Source organism: Pseudorca crassidens, chromosome 8, assembly GCF_039906515.1.
Source record: "Pseudorca crassidens isolate mPseCra1 chromosome 8, mPseCra1.hap1, whole genome shotgun sequence".
Lineage (NCBI taxonomy): Eukaryota > Metazoa > Chordata > Mammalia > Artiodactyla > Delphinidae > Pseudorca > Pseudorca crassidens.
In genome coordinates, this window is record NC_090303.1 from 55,308,201 (window position 1) to 55,335,859 (window position 27,659).

A 27,659-nucleotide genomic window follows, 5' to 3' on the forward strand; every position below is an offset into this window, starting at 1 on the left:
GGACCCAAATCAATAAAATTAGAAATGAAAAAGAAGTAACAACACACACTGCAGAAATACAAAGCTTCCTAAGAGACTACTACAAGCAACTCTTTGCCAATAAAATGGAAAACCTGGAAGAAATGGACAAATTCTTAGAAAAGTATAACCTTCCAAGACTGAACCAGGAAGAAAGAGAAAATATGAAAAGACCAATCACAGGTAATGACATTGAAACTGTGATTAAAAATCTTCCAACAAACAAAAGTCCAGGACCACATGGCTTCACAGGTGAATTATATCAAACAGAGAAGAGCTAACACCCATCCTTCTCAAACTATTCCAAAAAATTGCAGAGGAAGGAACACTCCCAAACTCATTCTATGAGGCCAACATCACCCTGATACCAAAAGCAGACAAAGATACTACAAAGAAAGAAAATTACAGACCAATATCAATGATGAATATAGATGCAAAAGTCCTCAACAAAATACTAGCAAACAGAATCCAACTACACATTAAAGGGATCATACACCACGATCAACTGGGATTTATCCCAGGGATACAAGGATTCTTCAATATACACAAATCAGTCAATGTGATACACCATATTAACAAATTGAAGAAGAAAAACCATATGATCATCTCAATAGATGCAGAAAAAGCTTTTGAAAACATTCAACACCCATTTATGATAAAAACTCTCCAGAAAGTAGGCATTAAGGGAACCTACCTCAACATCATAAAGGCCATATACGACAAACCCACAGGAAACATCATTCTCAATGGTGAAAAACTGAAAGCATTTCCTCTAAGATAAGGAACAAGACAAGGACGTTCCCTCTCACCACAATTATTCACCATAGTTTTAGAAGTCCTAGCCATGGCAATCAGAGAACAAAAAGAAATAAAAGGAATAAAATTGGAAAAGAAGAAGTGAAACTGCCACTGTTTGCAGATGACATGACACTATACATACAGAATCCTAAAGATGCCACCAGAAAGCCACTAGAGCTTATCAATGAATTTGGTAAAGTTGCAGGATACAAAATTAATGCACAGAAATTTCTTGCATACCTATACACTAATGATGAAAAATCTGAAAGAGAAATTAAGGAAACACTCCCATTTAACATTGCAACAAAAGGAAGAAAATACCTAGGAATAAAACTACCTAGGGAGACAAAAAACCTGTATGCAGAAAACTATAAGACACTGATGAAAGAAATTAAAGATGATACAACCAGATGGAGGGATATACCATGTTCTTGGAATGGAAGAATCAATATTGTGAAAATGACTATACTACCCAAAACAATCTACAGATTCAATGAAATCCCTATAAAATTACCAATGGCATTTTTTACAGAACTAGAACAAAAAATCTTAAAATTTGTATGGAGATACAAAAGACCCCGAATAGCCAAAGCAGTCTTGAGGGAAAAAAATGGAGCTGGAGGAATCAGACTCTCTGACTTCAGACTATACTACAAAGCTACAGTAATCAAGACAATATGGTACTGGCACAAAAACAGAAACATAGATCAATGGAACAAGATAGAAAGCCCAGAGATAAACCCACGCACCTATGGTCAACTAATCTATGACAAAGGAGGCAGGGATATACAATGGAGAAGACAGTTTCTTCAGTAAGTGGTGCTGGGAAAACTGGACAGCTACATATAAAAGAATGAAATTAGAACACTCCCTAACACCATACACAAAAATAAACTCAAAATGGATTAGAGACCTAAATGTAAGACCAGACACTATAAAACTCTTAGAGGAAAACATAGGAAGAACACTCTTTGACATAAATCACAGCAAGATCTTTTTTGATCCACCTCCTAGAGTAATGGAAATAAAAACAAAAATAAACAAATGGGACCTAATGAAACTTAAAAGTTTTTGCACGGCAAAGGAAACCATAAAAAAGACGAAAAGACAACCCTCAGAATGGGAGAAAATATTTTCAAATGAATCAACGGACAAAGCATTAATCTCCAAAATATATAAACAGCTCATGCAGCTCAATATTAACAAAATAAACAACCCAATCCAAAAATGGGCAGAAGACCTAAATAGACATTTCTCCAAAGAAGACATACATATGGCCAAGAAGCACATGAAAAGCTGCTCAGCATCACTAATTATTAGAGAGATGCAAATCAAAACTACAATGAGGTATCACCTCACACAAGTTAGAATGGGCATCCTCAGAAAATCTACAAACAACAAATGCTGGAGAGGGTGTGGAGAAAAGGGAACCCTCTTGCACTGCTGGTGGGAATGTAAATTGATACAGCCACTATGGAGAACAGTATGGAGGTTCCTTAAAAAACTAAAAATAGAATTACCATATGATCCAGCAATCCCACTACTGGGCATATACCCAGAGAAAACCATAATTCAAAAAGACACATTTACCCCAGTGTTCATTGCAGCACTATTTCCAAGAGCCAGGTCATGGAAGCAACCTAAATGCCCATCGACAGACGAATGGATAAAGCAGATGTGGTACATATGTACAATGGAATATTACTCAGCCATAAAAAGTAACGAAATTGGGTCATTTGTTGAGACGTGGATGGTGCTAGAGCTGTCATACAGAGTGAAGTAAGTCAGAAAGAGAAAAACAAATATCGTATATTAACGCATATATGTGGAACCTAGAAAAATAGTACAGATGAATCGGTTTGCAGGGCAGAAATTGAGACACAGATGTAGAGAACAAACGCATGGACACCAAGGGGGTAAAGCCGCAGGGGGGTGGGGGTGGTGGTGTGATGAATTGGGCGATTGGGATTGACATGTGTACACTGATGTGTATAAAATTGATGACTAATAACAACCTGCTGTATAAAAAAAATTTTTAATTAAATAAATAAATAAAATTCTGGTTTTTAATAACCTTCTATTACTATTTGTGATGTGTGTGCCAACTACCATTTTAACAGAATTAAATCACTTTTTAAATTCTTTATTTTTTTATACAGCAGGCTCTTATTAGTCATCCATTTTATACACATCAGTGTATACATGTCAATCCCAATCTACCAATTCATCACACCACAACCCCCACCTGTCGCTGCTTTCCCTCCTGGGTGTCCATGTTTGTTCTCTACATCTGTGTCTCAATTCATGTTTTAAAATTAAATTAATATGGAAAGAAATTTAGTAGACTAACATATTAGAAAACAAGAGACTTAGTTTGCAGCCCTAAATTCAAGTGTAGCCTTCCTATTTATTAGAGACCAGGGGGAAATTACTTCAGTTTAATTAGCCTGAATATAATCATCTGTAAGATGGGGATTAAAAACATGACTCACAAATCTTAAAATATTGACTAGGAAAATGAACAGAAAATATGTATTATAAAGTATTATACAGATACAAGGAGTCGAAAAACATGTATGTATTATGTTTAGTATCTTTACTCATGAGTCTACTTATTTTTGAATTTTGTCTGAAAGAAATTTAAAGTAGCCCATTGCATGCATCTGGCAAACAATGATTACTGAGGGTCTAGTTTTTGCAAGATACTTTGAGAAGATGAATAATTTCCAGTGATCGCCTTTGAAGTTTTATAATTTTTTTGAGGATTCACATACACTTAATAAGCTGAATTACAAAAAAAGAGATTTAACTAATCCTTAGGTGTCATCACGGAAGAAGAGTTCACCTGAGTTTGGGGTAGAACATAGATGAGGAGGGACATTTATTGATGAAAAAATGGTGTGAACAAAGGAATACTTTGATTTTCCCTGTCTCAGTATTTACTGTTAATAAACATTATTATTAACGTTTGGCTCCTAACTATATGATCCTTTAGCATACTGTTTTTGTTCTTAACTATAACTTTTGGCTCCTATTTAATTGAGGATGCATGTTCAATTAGACTTGGTCAATGATTTTTTCTTCTCTTTTTCTTCTAGTCTTGCATTGTTTTTATCATATTGCCTTTCTTTAAAAATGAACTGCATAGCATCTCATTTTTTTCCATGTTTTGCAATAGTTTGTATAAAGTGTGAATAATCTGTTATTTGAAGATTTAGTGAAACATGTCATTTGAGGATGGCAGAATTTTGCAATATCATTAATTTTTCTTTTGTGATAATTCCTCTATTCAAATTTTCTACCTCTTCTTCAGTCTATTTTGCCCAAATGTATTTCTTAAAAATTATCTGGATTTCTAGTTTTTCAAATTTATTGTTAGCATAGCTGCAATAATGCTGTACAATAAACCACTCCAAACTTAGTGATATAGGCAACATTTAATCCAGCTCACACACCTGTAAGACAGTTGGACACTGGCTGATCTCTGGGCTCGGCTGGGCTTGGCTCCATATCTGAGGGTATGTCTCATAACCTTCTTGGACCAACTGGCTACCCAAGATGTTGTTCCCATGGTGATGGCAAAAGTACAAGTTGGATAAGTGGAAATAGGTGATGCCTCTTAAGGCCCAGATTCAGGACTGGAACACTGTCAGTTCTTGCTCATCAACCTAAGTAAGTCACATGGTCCAGCCCTGTATCAAGAATGGAGGTGGATATACTCTACTTTACCAGGAGGAACTGCAAATTTACGTGACAAAGCTTACTGGTTTAAGAAGGGGTAAAGAATTAAGAACAATTATACAATCCACCATAAATTGTGTTAAAATGTATATTCCTCTTTTTTGCAGGGGGGGCTCCCATCGCTCTCTCCTCTTTGGTAAATCACACCCAAGAGTTTTCTACAATATTAGATTCCTTAAATAACTGACTTCTGATTTTATTAATGAATTCAAATTAATTTTTTGGTTTGTTTTATCTTTGTGGTCTATTGCATGGTCAATTTTCAAAGATATTCTATGTTGAAAAGAATGTGCATTCCTGTTTGCTGAGTGTACAGTAGTCTGTGTATTAGATTCTGCTTGTTGATGACGTCAGTCTAGCCTTCTCTATTCTTATTTTCTGCCTAATTGATCTTTTACTGTCTGTGAGAGATGTGTAAAAACTGCCAGCAGGCTGTACTAGTCCATTCCTCCTTGTTGCTCTGATTTGTTTCATGAAATCTGAGACTGTATTGTTCCTGCATAAAAGTTAATGACTACTAGGCATTCTTGGTAATCTGGGGTGTTTTTTTCCAATGTGAAATAGCATTCTTTAGACCTTTTATCTTGGGAGGTAAGTGAGAACATAAGCTGGTTTTTACTCAGAGGCACTAACTAGTGCTCTTGGGTATCCGTACTGAAAGCTGTGCAGGGTATGGAGGCCTAAGAGATGCCAAACATGGCCTAGAGAATCAAGTGGAAGAAACCTTTCAAACCACATAGAAAAAAGAAAAAAAAAAAAAAAAAGGAGAGAGAGACACACACAAATTCATGAAGGAAAATATTAGAGAATTAGAGCGTAAATCCATGTAATATGCAAACAAACATTACAGAAACAAAAGAAGGAACAGGTTATAATTAAAGAAATAATAGAAGAATTTTTCCCAGGGCTGAAGGAAGACCTCGACAAGATCCAGGAAGGACTGATTTAACACATATATACACTATGGAGAACAGTATGGAGGTTCCTTAAAAAACTAAAAATAGAGCTACCATATGATCCAGCAATCACACTCCTGGGCATATATACGGAAAAGACAAAAAACTCTAATTCTAAAAGATACATGCACCCCAATGTTCACAGCAGCACTATTTAAAATAGCCCAGACATGGAAGCAACCTAAATGTCCATTGACAGATAAATGGATAAAGAAGATGTGATATATACATATAGATATATAGATATAGATATAAAATGGAATATTACTGTTATAAGAAAGAATGAAAAATAATGCCATTTGCAGCAACATGGATGGACCTAGAGATTATCATACTAAATGAAGTAAGCCAGACAAAGAATGACAAATAGCATATGATATCACTTATATGTGGAATGTAAAAAAATGATACAAATGAACTTATTTACAAAACAGAAAGAGACTCATAGACATAGAAAACAAATTAATGGTTACCAAAGGGTAAGGGTGGGATAGGGATAAATTAGGAATTTGGGATTAACAGTTACACACTACTATATATAAAATAGATAAACAACAAGGACCTACTGTAGAGCACAGGAAATTATATTCAATATGTTTTAATAATCTATAACAAAAGAATTTGAAAAAGAATATATAAATATCAATACCTATTGATATTTATATACCTATTGATATATAGCTGTATATATATATACACATACCTATATATGTGTATATATATATAGCTGAATCACTTTGCTGTACACCTGAAACACTGTAAATCAACTACACTTCAATAAAAAATAAATAAAAATAAAGTATATACACACACACACACATATGTATGTATATACACACTTCATGGTACATTCTACAAATTCCTAAACTCCAAGGAATAAGGGAAAATCTTATAAGCATTCAGAAAGGAGAAACGAGTTGCCTATTGATAAGATTGGCAATGAACATCTCATCTGCAATGTTAGAAGACAGATCGGCATCCAAAGACCGGTGAGAGAAAAGTCCTGGAGCCCAACTATCCCATGTCACACATATCAATAGATTTGTGGCCATGCAAGGATTCAGAAAATATATCTGATTTAAGGAAAGACTCAAGGAAAGATTCCCAACAATAAATGAATGTGAATAGAATAGTTAAAATACGGGCCTATGAAGAAGAGAGGAAGAGAGTAGTAAGCAATGTACTTTGCAATGTAACTGAACTTAAATTTAAATGACTAATGATAAACTGGGGATACAAAAAAATAAGTAAAAATAGGGAGCATTGCAATATAAAATTAAAATTATAATAAATTTATTAAATAAATACAGTTCAATAAAATTAAAATTTTAGTCTCTCATTTCACATGCTCAATAGCCACATGTGATTATTGAGTATGGTATTGTATGACACAGATACAGAATATTTCCAGCACGGCAAAAAGTTCTATTGAACAGCTGTGGTTCCAATTCATTATTACCCACAATGTGCCAGGAACTGGTTAAACACTTTACATGCGAGCACTAAAACATCAGTGATGTAAGTTTTACTATTCCTTTAAAATACTATAGTTACACGATGAAGCGGGCTTTTACTCTGGGCAGTTAGAGAAAAGGGGTGTCTTTTACTCCCAAGTGAAGATTCTAGTCTTCAAATTCTTTCCCATCCATCTTAAGAAAATAGAAATAATACTTCTTAGTTATATATGTTGTTATAAACAATCATTTCCACATACTTGGAGATCTGAGTTCTCTCTAAGGCAGAGATTTTTAAATCATGAAGTGACACACTCAGATGAGTGTTAAAAGAAAGCTGAGACCTTAATCTGGCAAAGGTTACTGCTCATTTCTTCCTGATATGTTAGACCTGTCAGCAATTCAACTGCAGGAAATGGTGAAAGAATGACAGTTACTTATCTAGACTATTTCTTTCACCACTTCTCTGAGTGAAAATGTTCTGGATGCCACACGCAGTACCTTATGTTAACTTCTCTCCAGGGGCAGAGAGTGTCCACGTTGTCTTTTGTCTTCAAAGTATGAATACAGATGGATAGGGGAAGGTACACCACAAAAAATCAAGACCCTCTCTGAAAGGTATATTCAGATAATGCCACAACTTTCATTGGAAGAGTCAAATATTTACATCAGGCTAGGCCAGCCCTTCAACGGCTTGAGCCATGTACCTTCTCCCAGGCTTGGTTTCTTCATCTGTAAAACAACATGGTTGGGAAGTTGATCACAAAGGCTTCTGTGATTCCAGTGACTTTCCAAAATGACTATGACCCATAGCCTATCTAGAAACCTCCTATAATCAGCCATCAAAAAGAATGAAATAATGCCACTGGCAACAATGTGGATGAACCTAGAGATTATCATACTCAGTACTACTATATGTGAAATAGATAAACAACAAGGTCCTACTGTATAGCACAGGGAACTATATTCAATATCTTGTAATAAACCATAATGGAAAAGAATATATATAACTGAATCACTTTGCTGTACACTGGAAACTAACACCACATTGTAAATCAACTGTACTTCAATTCAAAAAATAATAAATAAATATAAACCTCCCATAGCTCTCTCCCTGACCCACACTGCTGCCAGGACCCTCAATCATTGTGGTACAGCTGCATAACTCTCACAGTCTTTTGCTAGGACTTAGTAAATTGTTAGGACAAATAACACAGTGTTCCAGCTCCCCAGACTGTCCATACCAGTTAGGAATCCCTCTTCTAACTATATAGTTCGGGTGCTCTGTTGCTGAGTTTCTTTAAATGACGTGAGGATTTTAGTGTCTATATCTAGGATTCTGTGATTTGAAGGCATAGGAATAAGATAAGAACGAGTTCATATTTCACTGGGGTTTTTATTTGGTTCAAAATTAAAACAGACACAAAGATTGGATTCTCTCGCTCTGAACTATTTCTTTGATGATTTGTGTTCTTGCCCAAGGCTGATTCTTATAAACTTTGGAGGGTTTTTCTACCCCTAAGATTTTTCTCTGGCAGCCCCTCTTCTGCCCAAATTCCTCAGGAAGCGGCACAATGATGGGGAAAATGTAAGCTTGGTTTAGCATCTTTGTAGTTTGTTTACATTTTAAACACCCATGCTTTAGAGTTGGATAAACCCGTTGGGCTCAAGACCTGGTCTGTAACCTTGGGGAAGTAACCCATACCTCAATTTCCTCATCTATAAAATGTGGATAATTGCATCTCTTTTCCAAGGTGATGTTCTTGAAGTGCAACCATAGGGAAGTACCTAGGCCAACACTTGGCACAAACCAAGAACTTAGTAAAGCTGCTCTTTTCTCTCACTCTCCACTTTCACCCCTTCCATGGGAATGAATATCAAAACCATAAAAGTAAATTGTCTGTATTCACCTCTATTCTTGTAGAGTTCTTATTGAATCTTTATTTTTTCCTGATTTTTTTTTTTAGGCTTGGCAATACTCAGCCATAAATAAAGAACCCACGTTACATGAATAACATTTAAAAGCTAGCTTTGCATCCAGCTTTGTCATGGTGCACGCCCCTGGCTGCCACTACAAAGGGCAAGACTGAGACCAATGAGTCAGAGTTTCAGAGTTTTCCTTTTGACCATCTTACTGGAAGCCACTCTATACATAGGATCCTACCCCAGGGAGGTCAGCATTTCTCAGGGTAACTCAGCCACCAGTACCTATAAGCTTTATCTTGAAACCAATAATCATTTGCTAACATGCTATTCTCCCAGAGTCATAAACCAGAATCCTGGAGGGGTTTGCAACAGTGTTTGCGGTTTGCAACAATGGTTGGCAAACTACTACACAAGGGACCAATCTGGCCCACTTCCTGCTTTTATACACCTGGGACCTAAATGATACATACTTCTTTTAATAATTGAAAAAATAAAATAAAGAGTAATATTTCATGACATATGAAAATTATATGAAATGCAAATTCTGGTGTCCATAAATAAAGTTGTACTGGAACAAAGCCACAGCCATTCATTTGTGTATTGTCTATGGATGCTTGCATGGTACAGGGGCAGAACTGAGTAGTTGCCACAGAGACTGTACGTCCCACAAAACCTAATTTATTTACTATCTGGCCCTTTACAAAGTTTGCTGCCCCCTGATACGGGGCACAGACTCCAGGAGCCAGACAGCCCGGTAGCATAATTCAGCTCTGGGCAAGTTCTCTCACCTCCTCTGTACCCTCAACTGGATAAAGAGGATGATAACAGCATCCAACTCATGGGGTTTTATGAGGATTAAGCAAATATATAAAGCGCTTAGAAGAGGGGCTGGCACATATTAAGTACTATATATGCGTCTATTACTATTAGTTGCCACAATTTCTTGCATAGACTAAAGCAGCAGCAGCTTACCAATTTGTTAGCAATAATTGTGAGAATTTCATTTGTAGCACTCCATTAAATTCAATTCTTTAGCAGCGGGGCAGTAGGAAGGTGTTAAAGACAACTGAAATGACAATGAACATAGATGTTTTTCCACAAAACTAATTCTGCATTCTTACAATTATTTTTTATGCTATATACTTCTTTCAAACTTGAGTCTTGAAGGAACTTACACTCAACTTTGAATTCAGCCCTCACCCCTATTCCTTATAGTTGGAAAACACAGACTTCAAAACCGAGGCTAAGGAACAGAATAGAGAGCCCAGAAATAAATCCATGCATATACAGTCAACTGATCTTGGACAAGAATGCCAAAATTACACAATAGAGAAAGGATGGCCTCTTCGACAAATGGTGCTGGGAAAACTGGATATCCACATGCACAAGAACGAAACTGGACCCCTATCTTACACCATACACAAAATCAACTCAAAGACTTAAATGTAAGTCTTAAATGTAAGACCTAAAACTTCTAGAAGAAAACTTAGGGGGAAAGCTTTGTCACATCGGTCCTGGCAATGATTTCATGGCTATGACACCAAAAGCACAAACAACAAAAACAAAATGAATAAGTAGGACTACATCAGACTAAAAAGCTTCTGCACAGCAAAAGAAACAACAGAATGAAAAGGCAACCCATGGAATGGCAGAAAATATTTGCAAACCGTATATCTGACAAGGAGTTAGTCTCTAAAATACATAAGGAACTCCCGCAACTCAATGGTAAAAAAAAAACAAAACTAATAACCCAATTTAAAAATGCGCTAAAAACTTAAATAGACATTTTTACAAAAGAGACATACAAATGAACAGCAGGTATATGGAATAATGTTCAATGTCACTAATTATCAGGGAAATGCAAATCAAAACCACAATGAGATATCACCTCATACCTGTCAGGATCTCTATTATCAAAACAAAAACAATAGACAATAAGCGTTGGCAAGTATTTGGAGAAACTGGAACTCCTGCACATTATTGGTGGGAGTTAGAAATGGTGAGGCTGCTATGAAAACAGTATGGAAGTTCCTCAGAACATGAAAACTACCATATGATCTAGCAACCCCACTTCTGGGTATATATTCAAAATAATTAAAAACAGGATTTCAAAGAGATTTTACACCCATGTTCACTGCAACATTATTCACAGTAACCAAGATGTGGCAGCAACACAAATGTCCATCTATGCATGAATGGATTTTTAAAAATGGAGTATGTACATACAATACATTGTTATCTAGCCTTAAAAAAGAAGGAAATCCTATAATATTTTACATGATTGAACCTCAAGGACAGTATGCTAAGTGAAACAAGTCAATCACAAGAAGACAAATATTGCATGATTCTACTTATATGAGGTATCTAAAGTAGTCAAACTCAGAGAAACAAAGTAGAATCGTGGTTGCCAGGGGCTGAGAGGAGGAAATGGGGAGTTGTTCACTGGCATAGATTTTTAGTCATGTGAGAGGAAACGTTCTGGAGATCTTCTGTACAACACTGCATGCTTTTAACAATACTGCATGGTACACTTAAAAATTCGTTAGGCTGGTAGATCTCATGTTGTGCTCTTACCACAATAAAAAATAGTAGGGAGAAAAAAACCCAAAACTCTACATAGGCCAAAGGACTCATATGTCTAATCTACGTTGATGATGGCTGTGGTATTTGAAAACAGTAATCAACTTCCTGAATCAAACACAAAGCAAGTAATACATAGTTTACTTGATATAAGACAACAAGGACTATTAGAATTTTCTCACAATTCAGGACTTTGGTTTTTAGCATTTGGGTATCCAAAAAGAGAACTTGAGAGGGAAGTTTATACATGAGTAAAACAATGACCCTAGTGAGAACAAAAACCAGGAACTCAGTACGGAGGAACTCGGTCCACCACGGTGAACAAGCACAGTACCTCGCACAGCGGGTGCTCCAATATTTGTTAAATGTTCATGACTCATTCAATTTTTCTGTGCAACCTCCATAGCAAATACTGCGAATCTTGCTCGTTATTGCATTTCTTAAAACGTTAAAATTCAGAAAAACATTCTGCGTGACTGAAATTACATGAAACAAAACCAAACAAAAATCTCACATCTGAATTGCTTCAAACTGTTTAGGTGAAAAAGAAAACTGTGCGAAGTAAAGAAAACCGTTTCCTGAATCAACTGAGTGAAGTTCCAAGTTCCAGCTCTCTCACCCTCCTGAATATTTACCAGCACACTCTCAGCTTGCGCTAAACTTTTCTTGCATAAAAAGCAGCTGAGTAATTTTGGAGAATGGGATTGTTTTGCCTAAATCATCCAGATAATTCAAACAACTCAATTTCTAATAACAATCTGGCAGAGGCTGCCCTGCCCAGTAAATGCTCTCTATACTCCCCAGGCCACAGCCTACTCACACCCAGCTTAGCCAGGAGATGACAGTATCCCCTAGAAAGGAAACACGCCCTTATTGTTCAGTGATAAGTGCAACCGTCAGCCAACGCTCCCCCACCCTCTGTTCCTCGAGTTTATTCCAGTTTCCCGAGGGCGCTTTCAAATTTTGATTTTTCGACGAGGTCTCCTTTCCCCGGAAGCATCTAAGAGCTGCCCTAAAGCCTTCAGCCCCTTCCCCCAATACCGCACTCTGCTTAGAGCCCGTAGGCCTGTCCAGTAAAGTTATTTAAAATAAAAAGCGTAACAGAAGATGTCCAAGCAGGAAGAGAAAAAGAATACCCCGGGAACTGGGTTAGTGTCGGAACGTGCCATTCGTTTCGAAGGGAGGACAGTCCCAGGTGCGAATTGTATCGCAGGTCTGAAGTCACTTACCGGACCTCCGATTCATCAGGGCCTGAGTACATAAAACACCAAAGACCGGGCGGAGCGCAGGAAGGGGCGAGGGGCCGGAAATGGAGCCAGGCAGGGCCGGCGGGCCTGAAGCGCGTCCCCCGTGGGCTCCGGTGGTGCGGCCCGAGGCGGCCGCGGCGGGGAGGCGGGAGGCGCAGGGCTGAGGCACAGAGGCACAGAGGCACAGAGGCACAGAGGGCAGCATGGCGTACCCCGGGCACCCTGGCGCCGGCGGCGGCTACTACGCAGGCGGGGTGAGTGCTGCCCTCGCGGCCGGGGTGCGACCCCTGGACGCCGGGGGCGCCGAGAGGCCACACGTGGCGACTCCGCTGGGGCGGCTCCCGGGCGCCCCCGCCCTGCCAGCCGCCTCTCCCCAGGCCCCTGCCGACCGGCCTCTGTCTCAGCGCCCTCTTTCCCTCTGTCCCTTCTCCCCTCGGCTGGCTGCGCGGGGCCGGGGCGCGGGTGGTTTTGACCCAAGAAGCCCACCCTGTGACTCCCGGATCCGCGGCGTGAAATCGTGCACATGGGGTGTTGCCTTCCTCTCCGCCTTCCCTGAGAGCAACAGCCATTTTAATCTAGAATGGTCCTGCCGTTCACTTCTCCCTCTCTGAAAGAAAGTGGGAAAAACAGGAAAGTCAGGGAAAGTCCGTTAGAGTCAAAGACCTCCGGGAGGAAGGCCGCCTCGCCCTGCGTCAGGGATGCGCGTCGTCGTGGGAACTGTTTCCAAAAGAGAAAGTTCCCTCGCCTTGACACACCTCACCCCTCCCGAGGCTACACCTGTTTCAAAACGCTTTAAAAATACCGTAAACGCTAGAAAAATGTAAGTTGCATGCCCAGGTTGCGTTTATCTCAGTAGCCTGCGGGTTAATGGGGGTTTGTAAAGTTGCTTCACTTACACTGATGTCACTGTCAATACTCATTTTGATGCTAGCTGCCGGTTTTTAAATTATAACGGGGTGAGAATGGGAGAAAGGGGAGGAGTGATTGCAGGTAGAGAATTCCGGGTGGCAAACGACTGACAGCGAAGGCCTGGCAATTGCCTGGCTTTGCATGAGGCACTCAGTGGTGAAAGAATAAAACTTGGTCAGCGGAATGATGCATTTGTTTCCTGTCTTACAGTATGGAGGGGCTCCCGGAGGGCCTGCGTTTCCCGGACAAACTCAGGATCCGCTGTATGGTTACTTTGCTGCTGTAGCTGGACAGGTTAGCTTTTCCCTTTAACATTAAAGGACTGTCAGATTCTACATTTGTATTAACCTTAGTTCGAGTGGCACAGAAAAACAGCCTTTCCTCTGGAAAAGAATTCCTTTGCTTCCGCACAAGAAAAAAAAAAAAAGAGAGAAGTTCACAGGCAGTTACTTATTTTTGAATATTCAGAACAAATAAGGACAAAGGGTTACTCGTGTTTATGTTACTTTCAGAACTAAACTTGTGATTGAATTAGGGTCAGATTCAACAGAACAGGCTAGTATAAATGTGCTTTGAAGATATGTAAGGTAGAAAGATGTCTTTAGAACTGAATTGTCAGGGTCCATAGTGGTTTCCAGAGAAGAAATACCAGATCTGCTGAACGTTAAACCCTTCTTTGTACAATTAAAAGCATGTGGTACTAGTAATTCTGTAGCCAGATTCTAGGGGACACTGCCTCTGGGTAGAGTTTGATTGTTAATCAGTTACCCCCTTAGGAAATAGGTATGTATGGTAAAAACCCACCAGCTTCAAAATAAGAAAGGTACTATATTCTTCTTACTATCAGGAAGTTAATCTTCTGAACAGTTTAGTTCCTCTTTGATGCAGATGCTGTTACCAGGTCACATCTTTCATGTCCTTATCAGGTGTTGTTGTGGTCTGTTGACCCAGAGAGAGAATTAAGGTCAGCACCCCAAGACCATTCACTTCTTTACATTCTAAGTCATATGACAGGCGGTAGTGCATCTTGAGGGAGGCCCCTTCCCCAGCTCCCAGGTCAGTGAATGTATATGGTAAATATACTGTTGGTATAACCCAAACATGTCCAGAGGGGGTGTCTGTGCTTATGAATTCAACTTAGCTTTGTTTTGATCAAAAGCTAGAAATAACACGATCTGAATGTGAAAATGCCTTAGACTATTATGGAATTACAGCCACCTTTTAGAATAGCACTCTAAGAAATACCATTTGAGAAACACTGGAAAATTGAGTCTAAAACTGAAAGAGCTGCCCCTTAAGTATCTGCTTCATCTGTTAGTGATCAGTATCTTTGAAACCACAAGACACGGCAAAGCTCAAGACTCCTTATTCTTAGATTGCCTGTGCCTGCAGCCATGTAAGTGACCCCCCCTGCTTAGCTTTCAGCAGCCCTGGCCTGCAGCAGCATGCCCATCGTTTTTCACATTATTGATCATGCCCCTCGTCTAGAACATATAATAGTCATGGACTTGAGGATTGAGGCATTTTATTTTAAAATCCCTATAAATAACATGTATCTAATTCTGACCTAGGTCAGCCAGTGAATAAGCACGGGGAACCTCTGTCTCCCAGGTATAATCGTGATCCAAAAAAAAAAAAAACAGTTCATCACATCATAAGCAAAGGTGATCACAGAGGACGCTTTCTGTGGGAACCAGACTTTTCATTTACTGATGTCATCTGTGTACCCTGCTCTCCACACACCCTGACAAAAAAAAGCTAGAAAGAGTAATAAGACTTTTAATCAACTACATAAATAATTTTAAAATGCTTGCTTTGGCAGATTCCTAGCTCAGACTGAGAGTAGTTCAAGACAGAAACTAGTTTTATTCATGTCTCAGTGGAAGAAACTGAATTCACCTCACTGTTTTATTAAAAGAGGAATCTTATACTTGAGAACATTTATGCCAAGTCTAATTTGGGAATTTAGTACTACCAATACCTTTTCATCATTTCCTCTAAAGTATAGGTGTAAGCAGCTTTCAGACTTGGTTAATTCTTGTGTAATGATTATTTAAAATAAAGCCTGACATTGAATGCCCACTTTACCTAAGGTATTAAGAAATGTATTTTTTGTTTATGGTCCTAATTATACATTTGTGGAAGAGGCCCTAACAATTTGTCTTTCTTTCTGTAATTAAATTGTTATGGGAAGTAGAGTGAGGAAAAAGAATGCCTACTTTTAGCAGGCATCCCTTTAAAAAAGTCTCATGCATGATAATATTCATTTTCTTTACCATTATTGCTACACTGAATACTGAATGTAAAGAACTAGAAAGTACAAATCACGATTGTGATTCCTTTTCCTATTTTTTTTTTTTTAAAGGATGGACAAATAGATGCTGATGAATTGCAGAGATGCCTGACACAGTCGGGCATTGCTGGAGGATACAAACGTAAGTTAGGAGCCCCAAAGTGTCTCTAGAAGTACTCTTGTATTTCATATTTCAGATGTTACTTGTGATTATTATAGCCTTCAAGGAATCTGAGCTTTTCTGATCCAGCAAAGTTAAGAATTTCAAAAGCTGAATTCGGTTGGTTCTTTTGTATTTTAAAATGTTAATTTGAAAACAGTTCTTACTGAATCATTCCACACTACCCACCGATTTCGTGGGTTTCTTGGATTTGGGTTCCATGTATCTGGAACCATTCACACCAATGACAGTCTGTATGGCCTCCTCAGAAAATGAGGTAAGGTGCTGAAATGAAATCCACCAGGTCAGGTGTTGTTAATGATAGGAGCTAACATTCACTGCTGACTGTTTGCCAAGAGCTTATTCTGTCTCTGAGCCTGGTGGCACTTAGGGCTTTGAGTGGCCTGTCCTGCATGCCTAGTTCTGAGTAGTTGGTCCTACCCTCCCTTTTCCCCGGTGCCTGGTCCCCAACCCCTAGTCCTCAGGGAGCCAGTTCTGCACTCCTGGTCTCAACTCCTGGCAGCATGAACGCTCACCTTGACATCCCCTAGGTCTTTCCTCTTTCTACATCAGGCTAAGTAAGACGTGCCCTTCCTAATTTCTAAACTCTTTACAGTAATCCTCCTTCCTGCCACCCCCCAGTTCCTCACAGACTGCCCCTGTACTTACACCTGCTTCCTGCCTTTTGACTCTGCATGAGCTGCAGAGAGGGAACTCCTGCCAAGATGCTGCATCCCACACATGCCACATGCTTCTCTTCAAATCATGTCTTGACCATGATAGAGAATAGTGTCTTGGCTATTGTACATGACCTACCAACTTCTCTGCCAGTTGTTAATTGAGACAGAACATCAGATCGAAGACTCAACTTCCCAGTAAGCTGTGAATTAAAACACTCAAACTAGGGAATTCCCTGGCTGTCCAGTGGTTAGGACTCGGTGCTTTCACTGCGGTGGCCCCGGGTTTGATCCCTGTTTGGGAACTAAGATCCCTTAAGAAAAAAAAAAAAACAACACTCAAACTAGAATTCACAATTGAGGACCCGTAGTGGCCATTTTTGACTGTTTGATATGGCACAGTTACTAGGTGGCTCTCTTTTTAAACTATTTGCATATCCATTTTTATCATCCTTTGTTTTATGACTTCAGTATCCAATTAACATTTCCTAGTTGTGGGAATTAATACAAAAGAGGAACTTTTGCATTTCTGTCATCTACCCTGGTCCTAAACAAAAGAAGCCCTTTTCTAGATTAGGGAATTTTTTTTTTTTTAACTATTGTAGGCAATACATTTAAATCATTAGTTGTTAACCTCAAGCAATTGGAGCTGGTGAACAAAGAAGGTCTAATAGCAGGGTTTACAGAAGTGAGCCAAGTCACAACATAGACTATTATCTACACCCTTTCAGTAGAAGAGGTGTGGCTGGTTTTCAACGAACAAAGTGGGCAGTATATCCTTGGAGAGCAGTCCTTTTAAAAATTTCATTTGCGAAAGCTGCATTTACTAAAGATCTTAGATCACTGAGTTATAGAAAAGACATATCCTGAATCATCTGGATCATGTGACTGAATTAATTTGCTTGCTGTCATCTGGTTATGGAGGCTGTAATGAACCACAAAACCATCTTGGTTGTGAGATGTCAGAGTGAGTGTTGTAATGCAGAAGTTATACAGCCATTGGTCTTTTCAACCCAGCTTCCAAGCCAGAAAGTGCGGACGGGCGCTAGGGGTGGCAGTGGGGATAGAGAAACCCGTGGCACCTTCTTAACCAGTTTAAGAGGGAGCAGTCATGCCTAGAGGTGGCGCTGATGAGGGAAGTTGCTCTTTTTTCCTCGAGTGTAGTAGTTGTTCCTCTGTGGTAAGGTTGAGAGAAACAACTGCAGGTGGGATTTTCCTGCTAGGTCTGTTACGTTGTGGATTTCCACTAGAAGAAAAGTTGTTTGAGGTATTTTAGCAGAATGAACAGGAGAAAGGAGATAGAGAGTCAAGATAAAATTATAACAAAGATTCTTTTGAAATTATTTAAAATAGGATTAGCATTAGTGAAAGCTCTTTCTGGGGGAAAAAAATACTATTAAAATTGAACAAGAATTCTCCTCACCCAAACTTACTAGATGTCAGTGTTCTAACTCATTGGAACAGCCCAGAATGGTGACTTTTCTGTTTTGTTCACTGCCTACCTCATTCCCTCCCTTCTCAGTCCTCTCACAAAAGAGGACCAGATTTCTGTTCTCCCTGGCAAAGAGCTCTAACCTTTTACTCTCCTCCTCTAAAAATCCTGAGTAGCTCCATGGTGCCCATATAAAACAAAAGCTAGACAGCCTCCCAGGAATTCAGTCTCCTCAGTGATGCAGCCTCATCTAACGGTAATTTCTCCCCTTTCCTTTCCGGACTTCACTGCTTCTCTCTTTGCTTATGCAGGCCCCTAGCTCTACATGGCTGTCGCCAGATGTCCCAAATCTTTTCTGTTGTTCAAAATTTGGCTTAAATGCTGCTTCTTCTACGAAGTCTTTCTTACCAAGAAGGAGCCTCTCCTCAACATCTGGTAGTTTTTGGTGCCTCCATTATGGCTTACCATCCTCTACCTTGTGCACATGACTTATCTTTAACTTTAGACTGTCAGCTGGGCCAGGTTCTAGTGTCACGTTTGTATCTCCAATGTCCCTGGTACCCTGAGCCCTGCACATAATGAATATTTAATAGGCATTTGATGAATTAATGAGTATAGAAGACTTCCTAAAATGGAAAAATCATATACCCATATTTGCATTTTGACTTAAGAAAGATTGATATTTACCTAAGGGATTATACATTACTTTTAAGTATCAGTGAAAATCAGAAGAGTCCATTTAAAAACCATATCCTCCTTAGGCTCTTTGAGAGGGGTATACAGCTTCCTACATAGGGATGAGAATTCAGTCTCACGTGTTCATTCATTTGGCCAACCAACACATTTCTAATGGACACCTACCACGTGGTAGGTGCTGGGGTCTGCAAGCGCCAACAGTGCCTGGGGAACACGGTGAAAAGCACTGGGGTAGGTAAAGGGTTTACCTTTTACTGTAAGCTGTGGGGTCACATCAGTGGGGCCAGTAGCCCAGACAGAGATCCGGAAAGTTTTCCTTGCAGAATCAATACCTCAACTGAGGAGAAATGAAAGTTGAGCAGAAATGATGCAGACCAAGAAGTGAGTGAGGTAGGGAAGCTGTGTTCCGGACAGATAGAACAGTGTGTACCCAGAGATGAGAGGGAGGATGGTTCAATCAAGGAACTGAGAGAAATTGACCAGAGGTAGCTTATGGGGTTGAATGAACAGTAGGAAAGGAGCTGAACTGAGAAAATAAGTGTATGACCTTATATGCCAATTAAGGTGTTTGGACTTTATCCTGAGGGCAGTGGAACACCTCCACTAGGTCTTAAGTAGAAGAGCACCTATTTCCCTGGCTGTACGACCAAATTGGGGAGTATGGGTATGGGGAACGTGGAGAGTCAGGGATACCAGTTAGGTGGCCCTTGGAGTCAAACAGATGAGAGAAGTGCTGACTACACTGGGGATAGGACAGTGGGACTGGAGTTGGATGGATCCTAAGGCTGTTCGGAAGGTGATCAAATGTCAAGGGAGAGGGAATTGTGGACTTTCCCAGGTTTCTGGCTCAGGGGGCTGAGTGGGTCATGGTGTCATTCATAGACCTGGGAGACAGGGACTGGCTGCTTCCTGGCCGCCAAAAGCCTCGCTTTACATCCAAACACAGTTGGACCTGTCCTGTGGTGTCAGGCCCTCTGGAGTAGTAGTCCTTACACTGCAGCAGCTGCAGCATCACCTGGAACGTTTGCTAAAACCAGGGCCCTGCTCTGGTTTTAGCAAATTGCCGGGCCCTGCTCTAGCATTTCTCATTAGGATCTGGGGTGAGACCTGAGAATTTGCATCTCTAAACAGGTTTCCAGGCCTGCTGGTCCAGGTTGAACCAGCTGCTTTAATGTGAACATATATCCCCTGGGGATCTTGTTAAAAGCGCAGATTCTGATTTTGTTGGTTTATGTTAAGGGCTGAGATGCTGCAGTTCTAAAAGCTCCCAGGTGAGGAAAAACAAAGAGTTAATTACAAGGGAACACCCATAAGGCTATCTGCTGATTTCTCTACAGAAGCTTTGCAGGCTGGAAGGGAGTGGCATGATATATTCAAAGTCTTGAAAGGGAAAAACCTGCAAACTAGGATACTCTACCCAGCAAGATTATTATTTAGAGTATGAGAGAGAAAGGATTTCTCAGACAGACAAAAACTAAAAGAATACAGCAATACAAAACATATCCTGAAAGATATATTGAAAGGTCTTCTCTAAATAGAAAAGAAGCAAGAATCTATAGGAAAGAGAAAAGCACAATTGGAAAGTAAATCATTTAAATAAGCCAGTATCCAGATTAAAAAAAAAAAATCCAAAAAATAGTTTTTAAAGCGATGATAACTACAAAGAACAGCAAAAGGATAAACATGAAGATGTAAAAGAGGACATCAAAATCATAAAATGTGGGGGAGGACAGTAAGAAAATGTGTTCTTTTTTTTTCAGAATGTATTTGAGCCTATATGACTATCAGTCTAAAGAAACTAGATATAGTAGTGGGTTAACATAACTTGAAAAACAGGGTAACCACAAATCAGAAACATACAGTAGATTCATAAAAACCAAAAAGAACTGAACACAAGCATAATACAAAAGAAAACCATCTGTTACAAGGCCTGCACTTGCCCAGTTTTAAGACCAAAGAAAGAGCCCGGAGTCAGCCACAGAGATATCAGTGGTTTAATGGATGGGGGAGCTTATACATCTGAAGCAAGGTCCTGGAGCAACACCCCACCGTGTGCAGCAGAAGGTGGGCAGGACATGGCAGCAGGCTTCACTCCAGAGGGGAAGGGGAGACTGCCAGTTATAAGGCGGGGTTACCTCAGGTGGGTTCGTTCGTTACCAGGGAAGCCAGCAGAGGGGCACTCACTGCCCCTTTGATAAGAACTGTCACCAGCTGGGGCCCATGGCAAGTACGTAGGAAGGTCAGTCCTGTGCGTAGGGTATAGGTGACACAGGCCCTGGTCGGGCAGAGGATGTACAGAGAGCAAGAGAAGAGCCATCTTGAGTGGCCTGACCATACACCATCAAACCACAAAAAGAAAAAGGAAAAGAAAAAAGAACAAAAGCTCCCAGGTGATATTAATAACAGCTAGTCCAGGAATCACACTTGGAGTAGAAGAGTGGTCTCAATCTTGACTACTCACTAGAATCATCTGAGAAGCTTTTAAAAAAGAAAAAAAAAACACTAATGCCTGAGTCCCATAGTCAGATTCTGATTTAATTGTTCTGTGGTGGTGGTGAATATACTTAACAAAAGTTTTTGAGAGTACATCTTAAAACTTCTCACCACACACACAAAAGGTAGCAGCTATGTGAGGTGATGGATGTGTTAATTAACCTTATTATGGTAATCATTTTGCAGTATATACATATAGAAAATCATTACAATGTACACCTTAAACTTACACAATGTCATATGTCAATAATATCTCAATAAAGCTGAAAAAATAATAATATTTGTTCTGTGGTGCAGCCCAGGTGTCAGGATCTTTTAAAGCCTCTGGGTGATTCTGATAAGCACCCAGGTTTGAGAACCTCTGGTCTCCACTAGAGAGACTTCATACCTCCACACAACTTAAAAATCAGAATGAAGAACCAACCAACTCTTTCTCAAAAGTGTAGAAAAGTGTTGCCTCCTCTCACCTCAGAGAACTGTCTGTGGATCAGATGGAGGTTGAAGGACCAAAATAGAAACAGTTCCCAACCTTTTATTTCAGGGTTCCAGGATATGCCAAACAGAGGAATCTGTTAAAAGTAGAAAACCTATAGTTTGTAATGTTTGGAGACATTACAGTAATAAGAGTTAGCTTAGTTGTTTTAAATTCACTTTTGTTAGAGATAAAAATGAAGCTAGTGACAGCTGTAAAAAATGTTAATTCTGTGTGCCTCTTAACAAACTTGTCAAATTTATGCTAGCTTTGCCCACGTGACCATTGTCACTTCTTCCTAGTTTTACCGCTTCTTTGTACCTCAGAACACTTCCTCAAAGTCTTTGGTAAGGTGCAAGGAATTCTTTATTTTTAATTTGTTAATGCTTAGAGTGCCAGTAGGCCATTAACCAATAAGTGTATTCTAGTTTGGTTGTCTCAGTGAGGTATGGAAATGCCCTCAGAACACCCTTGAACTGTAAGTGAACTAAGAAGGTTTCTGAACAGTGGCCATCACTAAGTGGGTCATCAGGTCTTAGTCCAGAACGCTCTTGTTTAACACACAATTCTAGCAAGCGTATTTATCTTATTGTCTATGAAAAGAGGCCATACGCTGGTTGGGGTAGGAAGTGACCATTCAGTGTCTGACGTTAAAGGGAAAAGAAAGAAAAACAAATGATCAGACTCCAGAACTAGCAAAACCAGCTAGAGTCAACTGTGAGTAGGAACAAAGCAGACTAACCCTCCCATTCACCATGGTGGATAATACACTGTGGTTCATTATGGTGAATTGAACTCACTATATTACAGTTTCAAAGGCAAGAAAGAATATAATACTTTTTAAAAACTATGTTATAGAAAAGTTTAAGCTTATCCAAAAATAGAGGTAATTATACAGTGAACTCCTGTATACCCATCACTCAGCTTCAACAGTTATCAATGTGTCGCCATTCTTGTTTTATCTGTAATCCTGCCCATGTTCTTTTAAAGCAAATTCCAGATCTCTTAACATTTATTCCACCTACAGATAACTTCAGTGTATACTTTTCTTAAAGACAAGGACACATTTTTCCCCCAATTTCAAAACCATAAATCACACCTAAAAATATTAACAGTACGATGCAAAACTTTTTTAAAAGATTTCTGTTAAAGTTGTTAAAATCAAATTTGGGTCCTGGAAGGAATCCTATCTAGCTGGAAAAAAAAAAATCTACTTCAAAGCTCCATGAATTTAGTTCCATGTAGATTGAGCAGCATATAAAAATAAAAGTGTATAAATGATCACATTCCTAATTAATTTGAATGTATCCAATGTAATGTGAATTTTTGAAATTGTATTAATGTGTATGTACTTTTCTTGATTTAACAGCTTTTAACCTGGAGACTTGCCGGCTTATGGTTTCAATGCTGGATGTATCCTTTACCTTGATTGTGGCCTAGAGTATTTTTTCTGGATAAAAAAAAAATCCTTCCTGAAGGAATTCATCTAAGGATTAATACCCGGTAAACACAAAGTGACAAATGACCACAAAAAAGTTTTCCGAAATCATTAGCTTTCAAGATGGTATTTGGTGTGAAAAAGGAAGGAAGTTTAGTAAGTAGACCATTCGTTATTTAAGAATTTGAGGAAGCATCAAAGACAAGTGTAGAAACCGGAGCAGTCAGGGAGGCTTTTTCACCGTGACATCGATTGCCCTGCATGATTCAAACCTGGCCTTCAAGCAATGGGATTTTTCACATCACAGTTCTTAAACTAGTTTAGCCAGTGCTGATGGTATGGTTCTTTCATCCCACCTCATTTTCCAAAAGTAAAAACAGTGGGTCTGGGAGGGCTTACCAAGGGAGTGTTAGGGCTAAAGAGGACCGGGGACAGAAGGACAAGCAGCATAGCCTGGGCCACCCAGAAAGTGCAGCCCAGTTTGGTTGTTACAGGTGGCTCACAATGGCCTCATTATTTCCTTGTAATCACATCGTATCAATTATCTTTTTTCCCCAGGGGAAATAGGCACTCAGAGCTTTTTCTCCATGGGCCCTTTTTATTATATCATTAGTCCCTTGTCCTATCATGTCCAAAAGAATGTATAACATTTTTAACCTTTTCAGCAGAAAGAATATTAAATTCCCTTATCCTTGATCTTTGATTTAATCATTACAAAATGTTGCAAAATAAAGTTGCGCTAATCCTTGATTACAGTTCAGAGAGATATGTCAGGCACAATGGGTTTCAGCGAGTTTAAAGAACTCTGGGCTGTACTAAACGGCTGGAGACAACACTTTATCAGTTTTGACAGCGACAGGAGTGGAACAGTGGATCCCCAGGAATTGCAGAAGGCCCTGACAACAATGGGTGGGTATGACTGACTCCACCTCTCTGTTCATTGGTAGAAGTAATTTTTTTTTTTAATTTCTAAAATTAAGTGCTACATGAAGGTGGTTTCTATTTGTAGAAGTAGCGCATATTCATGATTTCAATGAGCCCTCTCAGTCCTAAAAATCTGGGGGGGCTTGATTATTTTTAACAGTCTCTTTGTAATCCTTGATTTTTTAAATTTATTTATATATTTATTTTTTGCTGGATGATTTTTCTTCCTTTCAGGATTTAGGTTGAGTCCCCAGGCTGTGAATTCAATTGCAAAACGATATAGCACCAATGGAAAGATCACCTTCGATGATTACATCGCCTGCTGCGTCAAGCTGCGAGCTCTAACAGGTGTGTCCTTTGAGATCACTATTAAGCACGTCTGGCAGGATAACTCTTTTCTCAGAAATTTTTTTCATATTACTAAGTAATCTGCTGTTAAAATAATCCTAACTAAATTCCCTGGTGGTCCAGTGGTGAGGACTCCATGCTCTCACTGCTGAGGGCCCAGGTTCGATCCTTGGTCGGGGAACTAAGATCCCCCAAGCCAACGGCGTGGCCAAAAAAAATCCTAACTAAACTTTACTAAAATGTTTCAAAACATAACAAGCTAACTGATAACGTTTTTGATCAGAGTATCAGCAATATTCTGTGATTTCTCCCCAGAATGTGAAATACTTGAAAAAAGTGAAATTACCCATTGGTAGCTCTTTCCTATTTCCTCCTGTTGGAAAGATTTAAAATGGTGGTCTCTTTCAGATGTCCTTCTTAAATGTAGCTGTATCAATAATCTCTACTTTTCTCTCCCCTCTATTCTTTTACTTTCTTTTGTATTTTTTTTTTCTGGTTTCGTTCCTCTCTTTAGCTTTTTACCCTTTTTAATATCTGGTTTTATGGTTTTTTTGCATCCTGACACAAATTTGAGGGTGGCTTTTCTTACTAAAGTAAATTCTTTTCATTTAATAGGACAGAGCTCAAATGGGTGGAATATCTGATCACAGCTGTTTGTCATATTAAGGACTCCATCCCTCTATTTCCTAATTAAGCAATATCTATGTTATTAAGAAGTCGGAAATTCTGTGCTTCCATCACAGTTAAGGAATGGTCTCAGAAGTCAGTGCAGCTTTTACTGACTTTCGGATGAGGTGTTTCCTTCCAGCTCTATGTTGAGAAAGACAGTTGGCCAACTTCTGCATGTTGTGTTACTTGGTTGCATATTAAATCTATTCGTATTGGTACAGTTGGTTTCTTTGCTTTGATCTTTTGTTTATGCTGGCTGGTTGTACAATTTAAATGTTACTGCATTTTGAACCCAGTGCCAACATAATTAACTATTATAATTTCAGATAAGATGCTTAAAAAAAACTCATAAATTTTACTGTGGTGTTTTACAGACAGCTTTCGAAGACGGGATACTGCTCAGCAAGGTGTTGTGAATTTCCCGTATGATGATGTAAGTCTCAGTAAATTTGGAACTGACAAAATACAAAAATGCACATATTTTCGGTTTAGCAGTTGCTGCAGTTATGAGTACACTTTAAAAAGGCTTGTGTGTAAACGTGTTTATTTCTTCTGCTTAAAGGTGTGTTCTCTTCAGTGTGCATTAACTTCTCAGGTGACAGTCCCACTCAGTTTCCAAGGACGGAGAGCTGGCCTGTAGAGCAGAAAGTGCATAGGCTTTGGCCTCAGAAGGGCTACTTAAGGAATATCTGAACGTCCTGACCCAAGTTCCATTTTCCCTGAAAGAGGGGTAATCAGCCCAGCCTTGCAGGAATGCTGCAGGAATTAGCAGTGCCCAGGGCCTCAGTGGTGTTGGAAGAATGCGAAAGAAAACTGAGAGCAAAGGCAGAGTCTACTGCTGTGTGTTTGGTGGTGAAGCAAACATTTCACAGCAAATACTGATGCTTCTACACTGAGGTTTCTGATTTGCAAGGGAAGGGTCAGCTATTCTGTTTCTGTGCATCCATATACTGGCACACTAGAATTTATTTTAATAAAGCAGATTTTAAGGGAATAAACCTTTTTAAAGGCAGTCTGGTAGAACAGTGGGGTAAAACTGCAGTTCTGAAGTTCCCCATGGGATAGAATGGTATAAACTGTACTGTTACTTGTATTTGTAAGTAGGTGCCTTTGATCATGACCATGTCTAGAGTAAGATATTATTTGGAATTTAAATAATTCTTTGTGCATTGGGGTAAGATGAGCTTCTTGTAAGAAGCTTTGATGTGAGAAACCCATTGGGTTTTATATTAGACTGCTTCCTTCAAAAAATGAACCTTTGGGCTTCCCTGGTGGCGCAGCGGTTGAGAGTCCGCCTGCTGATGCAGGGGACGCGGGTTCGTGCCCCAGTCCGGGAGGATCCCACATGCCGCCGCAGAGTGGCTGGGCCCCGTGACCCATGGCCGCTGGGCCTGCGTGTCGGAGCCTGTGCTCCGCAACGGGAGGGGCCACGGCAGTGAGAGGCCCGCGTACCACAAAAAAACAAAACAAACAAACAAAAATGAACCTTTCCACTCATCATTTACTCCTATTTTGAAAAGGATTTTTTTTAATCCACAATTCAAATGAGAATACCAAAAGGGAAGCTGCCTAAAAATAAGCTAGGGTGTATTCTGTGTTCTGAGGTCTGCAGTGTAACGCTTATTTTTCTCTTTCAGTTCATTCAGTGCGTCATGAGTGTTTAAGTCAGGAGGAAGACCTATGAAGATAATCCACATTCATTCCAACTGGAGTTCTCCTTTGCTCTTTGCCTTCAGTAATTGTGTGCAAACTTACACAGCCACTTTTCCTTAACAGCTGTTGTAAAGGTTTATTACTTTATGTACAACTCAAGTTTTTAGTTTTGATAATATATTCTTTGGAATGTTATTAATATCAGATCCGGTCAGTTAAACACCATTTAGAACTTCCTTGAGCCATTGTTAATCATGCCTTATTTTCTTGCTAAGCCTCTTTTATGTAAATTTAAGTTGCAAATTGTTTAAGGCACATTATGTATTTTTCATTGTAAGCTACTAAAACCTTTTCATCAGACTACAGCTGTTGTCGTCCCTCTTTTAGAAGGGCTTTTCCGTGGTATTGAAAGCTTTATGTGTGGAGTATTCTCGTCATGTAAATGGTTTAGACCCGCTTGGATGCAAAAAAAACAACCACCAAAAAACAAACCTGGTAATATATGTCAGGAATCTCCTGAGTGGAAATTTAACTCAGCTTAAAGGCTTACAGATATTTTGATGGCTGTATAAATGGAAACTGGTTGAATAATTTGAGTGGCAAATACTGCCTGTCATCAGGTTCCTTCTTGTCATCATCCATGTAGACCTTTGCTAACTATACTTAAAAATCTTGAACATTATGAGCTTAACTATGTAAAAAGGAAAATTGATAGGAAAAGACTAAAGGAATGTATGAAAATACTAACTGTGGTTATTTTTGGCTAATGGGATTC

At 39.3% G+C, this 27,659-nt stretch overlaps 1 protein-coding gene and 1 long non-coding RNA gene across 3 annotated transcripts in view; one reads left to right on the plus strand and one right to left on the minus strand.

Moving 5' to 3' along the window:
* Positions 1-12,987, minus strand: part of LOC137229093 (uncharacterized) — a 410,710-nt gene extending 397,723 nt beyond the window's left edge. For both annotated transcript variants that reach the window (XR_010945529.1, XR_010945530.1), the window contains exon 1: positions 12,703-12,987. This is a non-coding gene — a long non-coding RNA (uncharacterized lncRNA). The remainder of the gene's footprint in view (positions 1-12,702) is intronic.
* SRI (sorcin) lies at positions 12,910-27,244 on the plus strand. The gene is made up of 8 exons (XM_067746491.1): positions 12,910-12,974; positions 13,840-13,923; positions 15,995-16,064; positions 23,222-23,265; positions 24,052-24,199; positions 24,449-24,562; positions 25,606-25,664; positions 26,869-27,244. Exons 1-8 carry the CDS (start codon positions 12,924-12,926, stop codon positions 26,893-26,895), a joined length of 597 nt encoding a protein of 198 aa, XP_067602592.1. The 5' UTR covers positions 12,910-12,923; the 3' UTR covers positions 26,896-27,244.
* The last annotated feature ends 415 nt before the right edge of the window (positions 27,245-27,659 follow it).